The sequence below is a fragment of the Amphiprion ocellaris genome, chromosome 8 (genome assembly GCF_022539595.1).
Source record: "Amphiprion ocellaris isolate individual 3 ecotype Okinawa chromosome 8, ASM2253959v1, whole genome shotgun sequence".
Lineage (NCBI taxonomy): Eukaryota > Metazoa > Chordata > Actinopteri > Pomacentridae > Amphiprion > Amphiprion ocellaris.
Window position 1 is genome coordinate 34,917,188 of NC_072773.1, and position 19,761 is coordinate 34,936,948.

Consider the following 19,761-nt stretch of genomic DNA (forward strand, 5'->3'; position numbering starts at 1 on the left):
GTCAAGGTTTGTTTCATTTGCCCGCGAGATGCAGTATGACAAACCTTGATGCCTTTGGAAGCCAAGGGCGTTTCACAATGCAGCTCCTCTTAACATGGTGGCAGTTTCTCAGTCACCTTGACACTGCACAGGTTCAGTTACTGAGCCCTTTGTAGGACGGAATCTCATTTTCTCTGCAGCTAAAAACAGAATCTCAGTTGTTGTTATTTTTTCTTCATTTGTAGCACACTAAAAAGAGATTAGCTCATACTAGACAGCGGATTCAGCGTGTTGCATGCCGCTCTCGATTGGTGACCCGGTGTTGTTTTCCAGCACGCCCGGGGGTCAAGGGGTCGTTTGTTGTTACGCGAGTCCTAACCTCGTGTCAAGCAGTGTTTTGGCACCTGCAGCAAGTGATCTTTCACTGCCTGATTAGCTCAGTCCTGAAGACACAGCATGCCCTCGCACTGACACACACCCACAGTGGATAACAGAGCCTCGGAGACGGGCCCATGCACACTTCCCTACTGTACGCCCTCACAGATTCATTCACACACACTGCAGAGCCCACAGGGAAAAGCCCATCTCTCGTCACTGTGCTCATGTAGCCTAATTACCGGCCCGCTGACGAACAGTAATTACCCACGCTGCCATGCCACCACGAGGTTTAACCAAAGTGACAAAGTCATTAGTCTCACACTTCAGGCCACCCGTGAAGAGCTTTTCCTCTTCGTACCTCCCCGAGCCCCCACAACCCTCTTTTCTTTTTTTCAAAACCACTCTTGCATACAATATTTATTTCTTCTTTCTGTTTCTGTCCACAGTTTGATGGTGACAACATGTACATGAATGACAATAACCAAGAGTTTCGGTCACCAAACCAGGTAAGGAAGTCTTTTCCTATAAACTCTGCAGACTTCAATAAGTAAAAGCTGGTGTCAGCGTTAAACAGGAAGGGGTTAAAAGAATTATATGTTTTGGTACATGTTGGGCTGCTTGTAAATAGGGACAGTGGCTGGTAAAAGTGGAAAATGGACACATTTTGTGGGTAATATGAGTGGAAAATGCAAATCACATTGACGTCACCTTTCAGCGCTGCCATTATTAACAGTTATAGAATGATATGTCCAAATTCTAGCTTCTATCTTCTAAATTATAGCCAAACTGAAACTTAAAATTGAGTAATTTTCATGAGAATTAACTGTTTTTCAGATTTCTGAAATATATAAGTCATTTGATGTGTTAGATTTTACAGCAGATTATGCAAAAGTAGTGTCTTTTGCAAAATCCCATGTCGAAGATTTCTTGAAAAATGTTCATAAGAGCAAAGGTTCCCTTAAAATGAGCATCACTCCAAAAAAAACAAAAACAAAAAAAAGACGTCCGTGAGTTTGACCCTTTTTCTCTTAGGAGAGCATTTAATGCCTCATAAGCCAAAGTATCCCTTTAGCCTCCACACAACACATGCCTCCTGATAGATGATTTTAGCCAAAGCCACATTATCATATCTTTAGCAGCAGATGGATTTAACCATCAGCCCTGACAGTTTTGGACTAGACGAGTTGCTACAAACCAGCAGTGATATTTCACCACTCCAAGCTCACTGAAGCACTGGAGTCCCAGTCTGGAGTCCCAGTCTGGAGTCCCAGTCTGGAGTCCCAGTCTGGAGTCCCAGTCTGGAGTCCCAGTCTGGAGTCCCAGTCTGGAGTCCCAGTCACACAGTCAGTCAGCGAGTTAGAGAGGCACAGTGCTGCTGAGTGTTCCCAGCTGGTAGATGGGAACACATGGCTGGACATATGGTAGAATTTGGAGCTCCAGGATTTGTTGATCTAGCAGTGGGGCCTTCATGTTCTGACAAAACACAATGAGGTGGAGGCTGCACGTCAATTAGCACCTCGCCAAATAACTCGCCGGACAACGACAGCACACATGCATTTACTCTAGCAGGACGTTCTCTCACACAGAGCTATTCATGAGCACATTTGCAAGTTGACATGTAGTTTCACTCACGCTCTCGTATGTTTGCACTTCTATACTTGTGAAGAGACAGACTTGCCCTCTGTGGTGTCTGCACATAGTTTTGGATTTATGATTTGGTTTATCTTCCTCTAAAACTTCATCTGCCACAATGGTAATGAGAGAAATATGTGATTCCCTGAAGGTTAAACTGTGAAAGCCTTAGATAGTCCCCAAACACTTCCTTTAAATAGTTTAACCACCTTCTGCCTTTTTTCATGTTTAATTTGTATAACTGACCCATTAAAATGAATCTAATTATAACACTAACCCTAACAGCATGTCTTAGCTCTCTAACAGCCTCTTTGAAGAAGTGAAAACCGGCCAACATGTCCTCACTTTCCAAAAATGCGCTTACCCTCGTGGTGTAAAACTTAAATTGGGCCTTGCAAAGATTGACGAACAAGAACATATGTACGTGCACTTAAACACACACATATATATAAACTCATAAACCCACACATGCTCTCATAAACCCTCACAAACACACATATGCACGCACGCACACCATCATCCTATAGCCATAAGGTTGTCTTTTCTTTGATGTTGGGATTGAGTGACTATAATGAGGGGTCGAGTGGGAGCTTTAGCAGCTTATTGTCTACTTACAGCACACATCACAGACTACGAGGTCCGTCGTTGTTAGCCACATTTCCCGCTCTGCCCTAATTATGTCACTTTGCATGCGTACACGGGTGTGTGCTAATTGGGATAAATGTCCAGCTTTGTAGTTTGGCGGCTGCAGCGGTCATGTGTCAATCACCGGCGCCCACTCCAGGTTTGCAGTGTTGTGTCAACAAATACCTTCTTAGTGGATAAGGCAATTTGGGCTTTTCAAAACATGTCAGTTGCAGTTGATGCTCTGTCAGTGCCGTCAAGTAAAAGCTTACACACCAGTTTCTGAATAACCCTCTGAACACAGAGTTCACTGATTGGCTCCCAGGCCTTTAATAGAGCACGTTTAACTTGAGATCTGAAAGAGGGAGGATGTGAGCGTTTGCACAGAAATTAATGGTTCTACGCCCAATTCCTCACCTTGTAGCTGTCAAAAATATATTAATATCATAACTAAATAAATACCTTTACAGATTTTTGGTTCATTTATTGCATTTTATTTTTCAAGCAACCATCCACTGTCTCCAATTTTCAGTTTTTCTCTCCTTATAGCTTAATATCTTCAAGTGTTGGCTCTGGAAACTTGACATTTTTAGCTTTTTTTCTGACTGATCCTAATCCTAAGCTTCAACTCTACTGACAAATAGACGAGTTTAAGTAAAAATCAACATAAAGTGTCTTAGTCGGGCCACAGTTGACATCAGCATTGATTCTCTTGAACTCCACTGGAGGGATGAACATCATTATTCCAAAAGATATTCGCTCATTTGGTGTTTTGATGATGGGTTTGGAGAGTGCTGGTGAACGCGTCAGTCCAGAAATCTTCCATATATGTTCAATTAGGTTGAGATCTGTTCAATACTTATCAAACCATTTCATGACTCTTAATACCTGATATACGCAGGTATTGGCATCCTGGACGAGACCAGTCCTTTCAGGAAAAAAAGACTCAAGGTGGTCACTCATTTCAATTGATTTGCAGTAAAAGTAACATTAATTTACTTAAATAGACCCCAACAACAGAATGCCCCCACAGCAAAACAGAGCCACTGGATCTCCTACACGTAGAGGTCAATGGTTCAAGTTTTCCCTTTAATTCGTCACCCATCTGCGCTTGATTTGTTAGCACAGATCTTGATACCAAGGCACAACATTTGCTGAAGTTTGACAACATCCAGTAAACACCTCTAACCCCAGTCCTTCTTTTTTTTCTTAGTTGTGTTAGGACTTTCCAAATCAGCGCATTTTAGCGGTCTTGTGCGTAATTTTCTCTGGTAATTCAGCACGTCCTGCGGTGCAATAATTTCCTCGATCTGAATACTTTTGGGGAGCTTACAATGATTATCCCACCGAAGGATCTGAAGAAGTTTAAACATCTTCAAAGCCACCGCATCCAAGGAATGCCTGCGTTTTCTTTGTGCGTCATGCAAAATTCATCACTCAGGCTGCTTGCTGTGCATGTGAGTCAGTCATTTTTTAATTGACGCCTAATTGTATGCAATAGCTGTGCAGCGGTTCAGTACATAGGGTTTGCTTTTGAAGTTAAATCGGACAATTAAGAGGTTCAGATATGGAGTTATGTTCTGACATGGTGATTAATGTCGAGTTAATTGGCTGAGAACATGCATACATTCTGGTGTGTGTATACAAAGTACATATATAGACATAATTACTGCATGTGTTTTGTATTTTTTATTAAGATTTAAGCATTCTCCAGCTGTGTTTAAAGAAGATGGGTTTTCCGCTGGTTCTTTTATGTTTACTGTGTGGGAATAACCCCGCAGTGGGGCTTTTATTTGTTACTACAGAGGACAGAAGTACAGTACCTTCCGCAACTGGTCAAGCATATTGGAAAAGAAGGCCTGCATATGCTTTAATGCACGTTTTAACACTGTGGTAAGATGCCCAGCCGAGCTTTTACATGATGTGTGCCCGTGAAAAAGGTGCATGTAGCCAGAACAGAGACTCCTTTGTTTGCATGTCTGGGGTCTTCCACAGCGTACACACTGAAGTAGCAGTTTGACACAGCCAGAAGATTGCATTACACATAACATCTCCGGGCTTTTAAAAAGAGAAAACCGCTAATCAGAAACAGCTTTAAAGGGGGCCGTTCGCTGTATGCTTGGACACAATCTGTCCATTCAAACAAGATGTTTTCAAGGCTTTTAAATACTGTACGGTTTCTGTACAGAGTATGCATACGAGCTGCACATATGGAGCTCCGAGACGGTTTGATGATATTAATGTTTTCCATTTGGTTCATCTGTTGAGGTTTTTCAGCTTATAAGCAAAAAGTGTGGGTGGCTTATTTTGTTGACCAGCTTTGTTTGTATCCGCCCACACACAAAGCTACTAAGGGGATAGTTTGTTGAATTAAAGATTATTAAACCTCTAAATTATCCTGATTGACTGAAAACGTTCTTAGTTTTAGGTCTCGTAAACAGTCCGGCACCAGACCTCTGAAAAGCTGCACATATCTGAGACTTTTTCACTGATTAAATACATGCACAGCTCAGATTGGAGCTAAGAATCATTTACAAATCATTATTAACAATTCTTATATGTCTTTTTAAAGCATGAAAAGGGTACTTTAGCAACCAATACTGCAGCGACTGAAAATAAACCACATTCTCAGACATACATAAAAAAAAAGAACCTACTTTCAGATTTAATAATAAAGCGAAAATGGCAATTCACTCATTATCGGCCTATCACTCATATATGTAAAATAATGCTGGCTGCAGTGTATATTTTCGCAGCGCTGCAGTAGCGGCATGCCAAACCAAAATGGCTTCCTCCAACCACGCCAACACAAATTCTAATTCTGAATAATGGACAATAAGTGTTCTTCATTTGGATTCATATCAGGCCTGATCAGCCTGAGTGATTGCGCAGACTTCATACCTCCATGTGTATTTTTGTGTGCTTTGGCCGACTTCTCCTCACCCTACAGTATAATCAGTCAGTCTGGATGCATGTACATGTATATGTTTATGCAAAAACTCAAGGTTTAAAGAAATCTCTGGTTGGAGATGGAGCTTGAAATAGAACCAGGCTAGTAGTAGGAAGCAGGAGAGTCATTTTCACTGTGTTGTTTTTTTGGTTTTTACATCTCCTTTCCTTCTCTCTCTCATGTTGTACTTGTTGAATTGTATCCCTTTGCGAGAAAAGGGAAGCTCTGGGCCACCGGTCTTTGGAGAAGCAGCAAGTTTCAGGCTGTTTATGCCACTGTGTTTTTCTGCTTCCAGGTGTCTTGCTGAGCCATGTGTCTCTATTGATTTGGCCGGCTGTAAGAGAACAGTGGCTGATGGTCGAGATCAGAATAGAAACCTAACAGGCTCTCTCTCCTCATCTTTAGGTTTCTGTCTTTTTTTTTCCAGGCTACAGTTCTGTCTGTTTATTTTTGTGTATTTCTTAACTCTGACACTCCCCCACATTCTCCGTCTCTCTCCTGGGCTTCTTTCGCACTTGTTTCACCCATGTTCGCTCACCTCAACCCAGTTTTTCTTTTCTTTTTTGGCTGAGAACGTACGGCACATTTAACGAAACTTCACCTTCCCTCGCTTTCACGTCGCTCCGGTTCAGTTCAGTTCAGTGAAGCTTTATTGACACTGCCTGTGTTGATCCAATAAGATGTCAAAGCAAACATGCACAGATACTCAAAGTAAAGACATGCAGCGTTTGAAATTAAATAACTGCAGTTATGGAGGTGTTTCAAATTAAAAGTCAAGCGGCTTCTTTAATATTTCATATAGTTTAATGCAGAACTCATTTAATAACCGAGTAACTGAACTTGACTATGTTGTATAGGTTTGACATCACACGCTTAGGGATCAGTGTTATCAATAAATTAAACATCTAAGGTATGTTAAAAGGACCAAGCATGTGTGTGTTTGATTAGAGAAAATAACATCTAACTTTTGTGTATTAAAGATAAGCAGCAAATTACAAAGGCCCTCTGTGTAATTTTAGCCCAAGTATGACTCTCTGATAGAATTTAGCGACTAAAATGACCAAGTGGGATTATTTATGACCCCAGTATATTTTATACAGGAATACTTCTGCTTTAATGCCTCTTTTTGTGCTTTCATACCTATTCTTATGTTATTACTCATGGATTTTAATAAGTTTTGACTCAGAGCTAAAGTAAAAATCATATGAAAAATATGACGTACCGTAAGAACACACTAACATTAATTTAGACAAGCTCTTTCTGCCACTTATTTTTTTTTTTTTTAATTCCTTTTGTTTCCTCAATACTAAATCAAAAGTATATAGGAACAAAATCTACACAAACATCTTGCTTGTAGATGTGCATTGTAACATGCAGAGAAGTATTTAGATTACTGGAATATCTGAACAATGTAATGGTCCAAATGAGATGCCAAGTTAGCATAAAAGTACTGAAAAGTCATAGTAATAACATCAGTAAATCTTGCCACTCTGGGTCTACCTGCCATGATGCACTGCAAAACATTGAATTATAGTGATTAGAGGTGGAAAGATAAAACCAAACCTACAATGGTAAAAAAAACAAAAAAAAACAAAAAACAAGCAAACCTACACATCTTTGACCCCAGACAAGTTTCTATTATCCTTCTCACACCAGGTAGACGATCACTGCAAAGAACTATGAGCAGCTGTAGGACAAATAGATTGACAAATTCATGGTAGGAAACATCTTTCTGATAAAAGATCTAAAAACAGCATATATAATTATATGGCTTGGGTCTTAAATGACCCCACTCTGTCGCTTGAAGGTTAAAGGACTATTTTAACATTTTAGGAAATGTGCTCATTTATTTTCTTGCCTGGAGTTGAATGAGAAGATACCAGTGTAACATCTGTACAGAAAACATGAAGCTAACGCCTGCAGGTACTGAAGACAGTTTGGTTTTAGCTACCTGGAGGCAAATATAATCTGACACACAACCTCATTGAACTACAATTTACCATTTTTAAACAACAACTAAAAAAAGTTACACCAGTAACTATTTGCTGAGATTTGGAAGTATTTTTTTGTCGATTTCTACCCTTTGGGCGGAGACTGAACCTGGCTGTTTGTTTCCACTGTTCCCCCAGAGAGCAGAAGGAGATGGTTGTCTTGAAAGCAGCTGACATGGTGGCATTTTGTCAACCAACCATTAATAGAAATCCAGATGTTGTTTGGCCTGTAGGACCAGAACACCCTCCCTTCCTGTTTCTCTCTCCTCTCTCTCTCTCTCCTTCTTTCTTTCTCTATCTCTGTCTCTCTTTCTCTCTGAGTCAGAGACACCTCAGTACACCCTGGCACCGTACACCCAATGTGGGCGATGCTGATGTGAAAAGGCACCGTTACTTAATAGTGACTCACAGTGCACCATTATACCCCCACCACCACAACTGCAACGCTCTCCTCACTTCACAACGCTCACCCTCCCCTTCCAAGCATCCCCTTATACTTCACTGAGTGTTTTTCTATCCTCTCTCTCTCTTTCTCTCTCTGCTTGCATTCTTTTCCCTGTAAGAAAAAGACAGAGAGAGGTAGGGAGGGGGGAGACATTTGAGACAAAGGATGAAAAAATGAAAATTGAGGTTCTAAAAACGCCAACACACATCTCACTTCTTCTTTGAGGCTGTACAGAGCCGCCGGCAAGGTCGACCAGAATGAAGTACAGATACATATTGTACAGCGTGTATTTAAATTTCAGGAGAGATTTCAGTATCCCGAATTCAGGCTGAGGAACAGTTTTCGTCTCTAAACCGGCACTGAGGCATCGATATCTGAAGACAATGCTGGAGGAACATCAGAGGAACATCCACGCAACTTCCACGCCCATGCTAGCGACGGATTGTAAGTTGTGGTTGTAACCAGGGATTGGTAGTTCTTTATGTAGGTCAGCCCATGTCAGCCAATAAGTCCAATTACCATCGGTCTCTGAAATAGAACAAGCGGTGACCCCTGCTCTGTCTTCACAGGGCTGGAATGAAAGAAAAGATGCCACAGAGTGAAAAAAAAAAGGCTTTATCGAAATTATGTAAAGATTCATTCAGAATAGATGGATCTTAAAAAGACTAGAGGATGAAAAGTGTTCATAGAAAGAGGTCCGTGGCAATGTGAGAAGTCAACATTTCCCTTGTTTGAAGAATATGAGCAGATTCATCTTTCATCTTTTTTTGATATCGGAGGCTTTAAAAGAACATCAAAACGACCCATTGTCCCGCTCTTTTTCGCCGTACTCCCTCGGTTCCCTTCCTCAAATACATACACTGCAAAAAAGGCAGCAGCACCCCCCCCCCCCCCAAAAAAGGAAAAAAAACCAGCAACTTATCAGCAGCAAGAGTGCACTCAATGATTCATCCGCTCTTTTAAGAGAACTTGAAACCTTGGCTCTATTTCGGTCCCGGCCTCTCTCTGCTGTATATGCAGCATGACGGAGCGCAGGGATTTAGCGGGACTAAGTAGTTTGATATTTCTATTGGTTTTCTGCATGTATTTTTTCGCTCCCCCCTCCTCCTCTTCCTCTCTCCTCGTGATCTTTCTCATCATATGGAGACCAAGGTCATGGCTGATTGAAATATAATAGAAGTGTAGACATCTGGCCTAATACTGTGGGAAGTTAAATCTATTTTAATGGCCCCTGCCGCAGTGGATTCTCTCTGATGCACTCTTGCGCTTCACTGACAGTAAATCACAATGTTCTCTTATTGCCCTGACTGGAATGAGGGCATAGAGAAAGAACAATGAGGGATCCACATCATTTGTTTTCACCCCTCCCTCGCTTTTTTTCCTCTCTCTCTCTCCTCAGCGCTCCTCCTCTTCTCCCCTCTCCACTCCGTTTGCGACTCATAAAGCAAGGGGCTTAAAGAGAGTGACATCATGAAAATAAAAATAAAGGGGATTATGGGCAAGCTATTGTGCCATATGTGATTACTGGGGCTTCCGTGTTCCCTTGGGGGGGATGAGTGACTACGAGACAACATATTTTATTTATTTATCCGATTCTCTCTAATGAATAAGAATAGGAAATGTTGCTGTGCTCAGACCACACTATTGAGCCCCCTTTGTCAAAAATAAAAATAAAAACCCTGCAGCCTTTGGTCCAAACATTAAAGAATTTCTACTTCTCTCTGTTCCAGTGCAAAGATCAGAGATATTTTTTCACCCTTCATCTTTGATCTATAACTGAGTAGTTTTTTTTCTTCTTCTTCTTCTTCTTCTCTAAAATTGAACTGACATAAATGGTGGCCCTTTTTCCACACCTTTTCAAAATACTTCCTTTTGCGGCCGTGTTTTTAGAGTTCAGGTGCAATCCAGCACAGGTCCACCCACATCTGCAATGGAGAGTCAGGTCCTTTTTACCCGCCTAAATGAGATCCATTTTGATGTGACATTTGAGAGAATTACTAGTGTATGGGGGAGCAGGAGAGAGGTTAGCTCCCTCCCTCGCTATTGGTCGAAGCCCACCACGGCCCACCTGTCCTTTAGTGACGGACGCTACCTATGACCCTGAGCTACTATCGGACGTGGTGAAATGCCCACCCCAGCTGCACACACACACTTCACTTATCCCAGTTCTGTCTTTCTGTCAGTCAACCTGGTGGGTCTTGCTATTCCCTTCTATTGTACTGCACCGTCTGCTTCGCCCAAATGGAGTTCCTTACGGTTTTAAAGCCGGGTCACATAGCCTCGGTGGGCCCTGCAGACCGTCGCTGTAATGGTCATTCAGACACCTTTTCACGACGAGCTTGATTCCTGCCCTTAGGATTCAGCCCTGAAGGTGAATTTTGAAATTCCCCCTTAAGATGTTTATAAGATTTACTGTTGCTGTCCGTCTATCTGGAACTCACAGGGTGGACGTGGAAACCTTTATGTATGCACGGCCAGCTGTTGTTTGCCGCCAAAACCATGCTGTTCTGTCATTTTTTTTTCTACAAAGAAGCATATGGCTGGATGACTTTCCATAGGACGCTGTATGCTCATTCAAAGTTATGTGGTTTTGCGTCACAAAACCACATAACTTTGATTAGATGTTTTAAACGTTTTACAGGAAAGTCCATCAAAGACAGACAGCTCTTCTGTTTGGACAATTTGGCCCTCGTCAGCCATGACAGGAGGCTCTTTGGTGCAACATTTTCATTCTTCTCCCATTGACGAACACCATCATTGTTCCCAGATGAGCTGTCTTCCACTAAACACCTCATAGGCCACAGATGACTCCATCACCGAGCTAATGACTTCATCTCATCTTCCCGACCATTTGTGTCAAGGAAAACTTTTAGCTAAGCTGATTAATGTGTTTCCACTTAAAGATAACTTAATCACCTAAGATGGCTCAACACGGTGGGGATATGTTTGGTTGTGCAGACTTTTCAACCTACAAGCTTACATGTCAAGGTTAGATTTCAGTTATCGTGCGTGGCTAACAGTTCCTACAGCCTGTGTGAACATGGATATGCCGAGTCCCTGAACTAAACAAAAAGAGAGACATGCATCAGAGAGGACTAGAAAATATATTTTAGGGGCCTGACTTTATGCTTTAACAGTATATGTTGTGACGCCTCATTAAAAGATATAAAAGCACATTATTCAACTTAACTTTTATCCGAGGTCCAGAGATTAATGTTGTCTCCTCTATTCTGCTCCTATATAACTAAACTTCATTCTCATTTACCCCAAATGTTGTGATATGACGCTTTTATTTTGAAAAAGCCACCTGCATCAGGAAGTGGAGGCATTCTTTCACCCATTCGTTCCCACGAGGAACCACTATTCTTGAATTTAATTTTAATTCCGCTACCTTTTTTGCTTGGTTTGGTTTTGGAAAATTATCATGGTCCCATTCAACACATGTGACCCAATGTTTGGGTTACCATGGTGATATCTAATCTAATCTATCATCTAATATATGATTGGTTGGTTAAAAAGACAGATCAGTAAAATAAATGGCAAAGATATGTTGGTTATACGATTTTTTAGAACAAATGGAGAAAAATTTGTTTCCCTCTGAATATAGTTGAGAATGCAGTTTTGTTGGATATGAATAATTTTGTAATTTTCACGAGACAGGTTCTCTCAGAGTATATTAATGACAGTGTTTCACCACTTTTTGTGTTGCACCTCTGGGAGTTTAGGCCTAATTAATAAGTGAAACAGTTGAAAGAATCAGATCGAGTATTAAGGTCAGTTTTAAACACTTGCAAGTTACTGATAACAACAAAACAACAATGCAAACATGGTGTGGTTGGTGCTTAAAAAGTCCAATACTTACTGAAGAACTAGTGTCTTAACTTGTCTTGTGAATAGTGGATCAGTTTCACTCACATGTTTTATTTGGATCCTGGTGAAATAGAAAGTTTTCCTTAAACGTGATACTTCACATTCGTTCTTTCTCATGCAGCATCACTTCTGAAAGATGTAATACTAAAATAGTTTGATTGAGTTTGTGACACCTCAGTGGTTTATTAGTCTAACATTGCAAGCTTTAACAAAACAGTAACTATAAGTAAATGCTTTCTTCAGATTCTTCTTCCAACCAGTTTTTAGGTTTGTTTTGTTGTATGATCTTAGTGTCGAACATCAGAAGACGTCGTGCGTCTTTGTCAGAATGTAGCTCCCATAGGTAAAACCTGAACAGTTTCTACGAGGTGAATCATCTTATTCTTATTTTTTTTATTATTATTCATAGAGCTAAGGAATGGTTTATGCATGATGATAGTTATTCTGCCTCAGAGCAACATCTCACATCCATAAACTATGGTAAAAGACTGTGAACGATATGGTGTTTTGATGCCTTGTCCTGAGTGAAAAAGGCTTGGTAGTGTAGAAAATTAGAAAAAAGAATTGATACATAGAGTCTTCAAAGGTCCAAAGTAACGTCCTTGTCCAGGAAAATGACAGATTTGCTTAAATTTCACCTCTGGGGGGGGGGGGGGTGAAGGTTAAAGCTTGAGAAGGCTGAATCAACATTTTGGCGTTTCCTTCTCACCCCTCTTCTCTTTTATCCACTCTTCTCCATGTCCTGAAAGACAGTATATTTATGAATTATTTATCTATGTTTGAAAATGTTAAACTTGTGATGTCCTTGTCCTATGTCTTATCTCCAAGGGCATCATAAGAAGCTGTAAAGAGGAAAAGACGAAGGAAAAAAATCACAAAAGCTATAGAAGGCACAGTCATAAAATAGCCTCTGACAGCATTTAAATCTCGGTACATGCATATGACAACAGTTATGTTTCATCTCGAGGGAGACGTGTTTGACTGTATCATCGGATCAATCTGGATTGTTTATGTCCCACAAAAAGCTTCTTTGAGGCTGTGGAGATATATCAACTGTATTGTTGCTTTGCTGTGCAGCATCAGGGTGGCATCTGACGCATTTCTGAACTAGAGGTGAAGAAACACAGATGTTTTTACTCTAAAATGTAATTCAATGTAAACTAACTGAGAACTTGTTCACACCGTTGATTAATTACAGAAGTACTTAGCCTCTCTGCCCCTGATATCCTTTTCTTTTTCTGGCTTAGACATGCGTAATTACTCATTTATGCCAAACAGGCCTCTACTTCCCTTTCATTTCAGCCTTGCAGTGATTAGGAAGGTTTGCACCGTAGAACGGAGCTCTTCTTGCCAACATTTGTGGCATGTAGCCCTTAACAGCCAAACAGTGCGTCTATATATCTATGAGCTGTGTGCAGCTGGGCATAGAGTGATGTTATTGTGGTTGTCACTGATTGATTTTTCAGCTAATCACGTAACAGTTTCAGCTCCAATCTTGTATTCACAAAGCTGTGAAGTACTGTAAAGAGTGTGTGTTACTCTGTTAGCATTGTTTCTTTATCTGTGGTGTCCTTTAGCAAACATGGCATCACCACTACAAAAAAAAAGTCTCTTTTCAAGTTAACTGATTACGCCTAAACTTCAGTTTAATGTATGCATACTTACATAGATACCACACCATGTATAGGCAAGGTGTAGATGCACAGACTGGTGGGATTTGTTTGTCACAAAATGATTTTTCTATTAATCACATTACAGTTTCAGTTCCAATCTTGAATTCACAAAGCTGGAAACCTGCTACAGTGACAGGTGTGTGTTATTCTGTTAGCATTGTTTCTCTATTTGAGGTGTCTTTTAGCAAACATGGCATCACTACGACAAAAAACTGTCACTTTTCAAGTTGCCTCATCACCCCTAAACTGAAGTTCAATGTATACATACTTACGCTACCATTCAAAAGTTTGGGGTCCCTTAGATATGTCCTTATTTTTAAAATAAAAACATTTTTTTCAATGAAGATAACATTAAACGAATGATAAATCCAGTCTAGACATTGTTAATGTGGTAAATGACTATTCCAGCTAGAAACAGCTGATTTTTAATGGAATATCTCCATAGGGGTACAGAGGAACATTTCCAGCAACCATCACTCCTGTGTTCTAATGCTACATTGTGTTAGCTAATGCTGTTGAAAGGCTCATTGATGATTAGAAAACCCTTGTGCAATTATGTTAGCACATGAATAAAAGTGTGAGTTTTCATGGAAACCAAAAAAAATTGCCTAGATGACCCCAAACTTTTAAACGGTGATGTACATAGATACCACGGCTTGTATAGGCAGGTTTGGACTGCACAGACTGCTGAGATTTGTTTGTCACTAAGTGATTTTTCAGCTAATCACATAACAGTTTCACTTCCAGTCTTGCATTCACAAAGCTGAGACACACTGTAAAGGGTGTGTGTTATTCTGTTAGCATTGTTCTTCTATCTGAGGTGTCCTTTAGCAAACATGGCATCAGTATTACAGGAAACTGTCACTTTACGTGATAACCCCTTACCTGCAGTTTAATGTATACATACCTATATAGATACCACAGCATGTATAGGCAAGTTTAGATGCACATCCTGGTGAGATTTGTTTGAATTAAACCTGCAGCGGGTGTTTGTTAACAATAATAACGGATGACAACAGTAATAAATGTCAGATGACAAAAGAAACAGACATTTGCAAAAACTTTCATCTTGGGAGAAGGGAATTGTCAGTGATAATATTTCTAAGCAAGCACCAAGCAGTGAGGAGCGAGTGTTATGGGAAGAGAAAATAGCACATCACCCCCTGATAGTAAACATACTCCCTTTTATTTTTATTATTTTCTCCCTAATGATAGTGTACATTATGAGACTTTTATCCTATCTTGGAGCAGCGGTTTCTTCTAGCGGGGACGTTGTAGCTGTTCCTCGGCGTTTCTTGCCATTTGTTTGCTAAAAGTATTTGTTTGCAAGATGAATTGCTGCACTGGCAGGCAAGATGACAGCCTACATGAAGATGATATTGAATTGATTTCTGAAATGTTGCAGAACGGACTAGTTGATGTGTACCACGAGACATGAATAATAAAAATTCTATTAAAAAGCTCTTGAATGGCTGACACTGGAATATTATTTGTGATGATTAATTTTCTTCAGTCATTATAAAGGGGAGTTGGCATCAGATTGCCTCTGACAAAATTGCTTTTCACTCCCTGGTGAATACCCTCAGCATGCTTTTTGAGCGCACACAACCATATTTCTCGGCGCAATATTATGTCAAGATAGGCTCTGGAAAAGACAGTGCTCATGTATCACCTTATTAGTGCCATAAAATCTGTGCTGTTTTAGCTGCCGGGGGGTCATTTGGATATTCTGCATACATTTCATAATGAGGACTGGGAGGTTTTGTTTCTGTTTTTGAAAAATATGATTGGCATTATAATTTTGAGATTATAAAATAGCCGCTAAGCGACTGTCAGCGGTGTTTTTCCACGTAATAAATTTGATTAACAGTATTTTAAAAGCGTGCAGGTTGACAGTGTGTCGCTTCAAAGCTGTCAAGAGCTCAGAAGCAAATTATTCTGTGCAGCAGCTGTTGTTGTCTAACTCTAATTAATTTGCTGTGTACATTTGTGTTTGAATGAATTCTTTACACTTTTGTAAGCGCAACAATTTGCATTTCTAATTATTTTTATTTTCAGGCAAGAAAAAAAACAGACTGAATCGACTGCCGCGGTTTCGGCGCCTATGAGCTGCCGCAAACACAAATCAAACAAGAAGAATCAACAAGTGCATTTAAGAGTTAATTATGAAGCTTTTAATTAGTCTGGAACCTGTTTTTGTTTGACGCTTCTTTCTGAGATTGTCACTGAAGTTCAGTTAAATAACAGCGTCTGATGGGCAAGTTTTCCTTTGTTGAGACAAGGCCTCTGTTTTATTTATAATGTGACTAACTGTGGTGCTGTTTGGAGATGCAGGTACATATGTTTTTATGTTGGCATGCTGTATTCATGCAGTGCTCTCACTAAGAAATGCAAACTACAGTAGGTGAGCAACAGTCTCCAACTTCCACATATGAAAGTGTCTCTCTATTCCTGACCTGTCCTGACATTTTTCTTTGAAATTACAAATTACCTCCTAGCAACTCCTAAAAAATGCAGGAACAAAATGACTAATGGGTGCACTTTCCTCTTTATCTGAGTCTAAAATACCGATTCGTTTCTTCTCTCTGTGCTTTTTCAGAGCTATTCCAGTCAAGGCAGAGGCAACGGCGGCGGCGGAGGAGGAGGAGCAGGGGATGAAGACTATGAGATCCCCCCCATCACACCTCCGAACCACGCTGACCCTTCCCTGCTCCATCTCATGGAGCATGAGTCAGGTTACCCCTTCCACTCCCTGCCTCACAATGGCTTGCTGAACACCTACTCCTACCCCGAGCTGCCCGCCCTCATGATGTCCAACATGCTGGGTCAGGACGCTCACCTCCTCTCTGGGCCTATGCACTCGGTGAGCACATCTTTTTTGTCTGTCTCCTTTTAGCTGTGAGCCTTTTGTGATCGCGCGAGTCAAGCGCTGCAGTCGGCTATTAGTCTTTGCGGTCAGAGGGTTGGAAGTTAGCCAACGAGTCAGTGCTGAGAATATTTTGTCTGAAGGTTTCACATGTTCTTGTTATAGAAAATTCTGTGTTTTTTATTTTCAATCTTATGATACTGCACTGGAGCTTAAATACACAACAGCCAAATGGTAAAATGACCAGATCACTTTTTCATAATAGCAAAACCACTCTTCTATTAGGGTGATAATTAGCTTTGGTTAGAGGCCAAGAAAACCGAGACAAGAGTCTTGAGCAAGGCCAGCGTCTATACATGCAACATTTATAACCGCTCCCTTAACACTCAGACCTTTTGCAGCAAAGCTTCTTTAATATCTATACAGCTGCATAGCTCAAAGATTTCATTGCCTCAAAGTGGAGCCAAGAAAGGGAGCGAGGAACTCGGTGCTGCACATTTTCATCCGTTATGATCAGCAAAGCAAAAAAGCAAAAAAAAAAAAGGGAACAGGGTATGAGGACGAGTTGGAGGCAGAAAATCTTGATGTGGAGGAGGAATATCCCTTGTCAGCGAATATTTTACTTTTCAAAAGAATACTGAGGACCCTTATTCCTCCCCCTCCCACCTCCAGTAAAGGGACTTTCTCTTGTGTTAAACATGCCTCAGACCGAACATGTAAACACCCCTGGCGAACACATTCAAATGCTTTAATCATAGGATCAAATCAGATGAATTATAGATGGCCTGTGTGGTGAATTATTCAACGTTATATACTTTCATCTGACATAAATATTGCTTTTTTCTCTCTGCCCCCTGCATCATGAATATTTATGCTTTAATGTGAGCATCCGTGGCATTTATCCTCCGTTAATCAGGTCTTATGTGATTTTCAGAATCAAACTGCATAAGTTGCAGGCTTCATTTTTTATTTTTTTTTCCATGGGTGGTATCTAAGGCCTCCATTAAAGCCAGTCTTCAGGATTAGGTCACAATCCAGTGGCTATTGAGCTGAAAATGTTTAGTGTAGGAGAGTGCAAGATGGTGGACATTTACGGTCAATCTGTGTTTCAGTGTCGACGGACACTTTAACAATAGTTTGAACATACATGCACAGTTTGTGTAAAGTTTATCCGTGTGGAACAAAGCAGCTCTGTCTTTTGGCCGGTAACATTTCAGAAGCAAACAGAGAGGGAGCGCCTGCTTCTTAAACAGCTTTTGTTTCACCTTTGCAATTATTTATTTTCAAATAGCCCTTCAGGGTAATGTTCCATTTTCTTATTTCACACCCCCTTTTCTCATAAATGAACCATCATTGCAATAAATCACCGCACAAACAGAGACTTGCACACACTGTGAAAGGTCCAGAGATTTATGTAACACATTCATGTTTCCCACTTCCACATTTTAGTACTACTCTAGCAGAGGCTGGCTAATAATAGCCGCTATTAATATTTCTTGTTGCCTAGCAACCCCAGCAAGTAATAGCTTACTCTGGAAAAATAGATGACCGATAAGGAAGGAGGAGGAGGAGGGGTGGGGGGTGCTTTGGAGGGGAGGGGGATTCAATTCATTTATTATCTCCTGGGACAAGAGGAGCTTATTTCTAAGGCTGAGGAATAGGAAAGGAGGCTGTATATTGAGAAATATTTTAAAGCAATTGGAGATGACGTTATTTTCATTTTGGTTCCATTAGGGATGTTTCATTTGATGTTTCCCCAGCAAAGTCAATTAACCTTAATTTCATACTGATAAAGGTATAATGAGGGAGATTGAATTTGTGTCGGCTGCACGCTTAAAGAATAATAAGGGTTGGATGAAAATAGACTCTCTGTGTAGCCCGGGTCAGAAACGAGGAGACGAGCCTTTACCTTTGTTGTATTGTATTGACGAAAGCTTTGAAATAAACTCAGAAAATTGGAGGAGATGGCCGGAAAACCAAAACGCTAATCATTCAACAGTCTTCTTTCACCGCCGCCGAAGAAGCAAATAAAAAGTCGACAGCGTTACCTTAAGGATACACTTCTCTTCAATAACAGCTATCCTTCACTGCACATTTAAAACCTCCTACAAGTACAAGCTCAGCTGGAGCAACAGATACGCTTCATCTCCAGGGATGTTGTTGCTGGTTTTTGTACAACATTTAGCCTGAGGCTAAAGCTCTGTAAACTTCTCCCTGCTTTGGGATTCTCTTTTTCAGCTTACATCGATCCTACAGCAAACACAGCTAAATCATTACAGGGTTGAGAGCAGCGCATTGACCATCATCGTGCTGCATGGGCACATAATTTTGCATCAGTTTGTCCTTGCAGCTTTAGACTGTAATTTCTGCTCACTTAAAGTTGACTATAGAATAATCTTGAGCTTTCTGACCTGCAGAAAAGCACGTCTCTCCAAGAAGTCTGTTTTTTGCTGCTAGATTTTTTCTCACAGCCCACTTTTTTTCAATCTAATTACCATGAAACCAGCAGATCTGTTGTGTAGGACTAGATATGACTGGTATAAAAAAGTATGACGTGAACTTAAGAGTGTATATGTGATACATTAACCCTGTAAAACCCACTGTTGCAGAAATATAATAGAAATGTTTTTATATATATATATATATATATATATATATATTTATTTTTTTTTTTTTTTTTAATTTATGGGTTTTTTTGTTTTGTTTTTTTGTTAATTTTATTTATTTTTTTGCTCATTTTTTCTGTATTTGTTTTGTATATGAACTTTTTGTTTTTCTTTTTTGCTCATTTTCTTTTATATTTTGGTTTATATATTGTTATTATTAATATTGTTATTATATTTTTAGTTTATTTTTTTGCTATTTTTTTCCTATATATGGGTCTTACATGGTTAAGGTTGTTTTTTTCTATTTTAAACCGGCAGATGCAGCATTTTGTTGAGGTGCAGGGCTCAATCCTTTCAGCTGCAGTCATATGTGTAGAATAATCTTAACTGCCAGTTTCTCATATTCGAAATTGCACCTTTTTGCGAGCAGTAGCATCAAAAGCGGTGTTGTAAAAGACAGAGCTGTTCATCAGAAGTGCTCTTCCGTTCTCCTAACTCCTCCCCAAACCGCTGACCTACTCAGTCATCTCCTCTGAACTGAGGCAGAAGGAGCCGAGGCTTGGATGACTGGATACCGTGAAATGTAATATGCTGTCGTGTGAATGCTCGTCGGCGGGGGAGAATCCCTGTCTCACCCGTCACTGTCAGCATTTGTGCCATCCCTCTGGGGCCGGGGTGGCACGCAGGGGTCTCGTGTTCAACAAGCCCCTTGATCGTGCAGGTCTGGCTGACGGTAGCGGGGTGGGA

General features: G+C 40.4%; 1 protein-coding gene across 2 annotated transcripts in view; it reads left to right on the forward strand.

Annotated features, from left to right (window-relative positions):
* Positions 1-19,761, forward strand: part of LOC111579268 (thymocyte selection-associated high mobility group box protein TOX-like) — an 83,470-nt gene that overhangs the window by 38,783 nt on the left and 24,926 nt on the right. For both annotated transcript variants that reach the window (XM_023286488.3, XM_023286490.3), the window contains 2 exons: positions 804-863; positions 16,142-16,405. In XM_023286488.3, the coding sequence (XP_023142256.1) occupies positions 804-863; positions 16,142-16,405 (324 nt within the window). The remainder of the gene's footprint in view (positions 1-803; positions 864-16,141; positions 16,406-19,761) is intronic.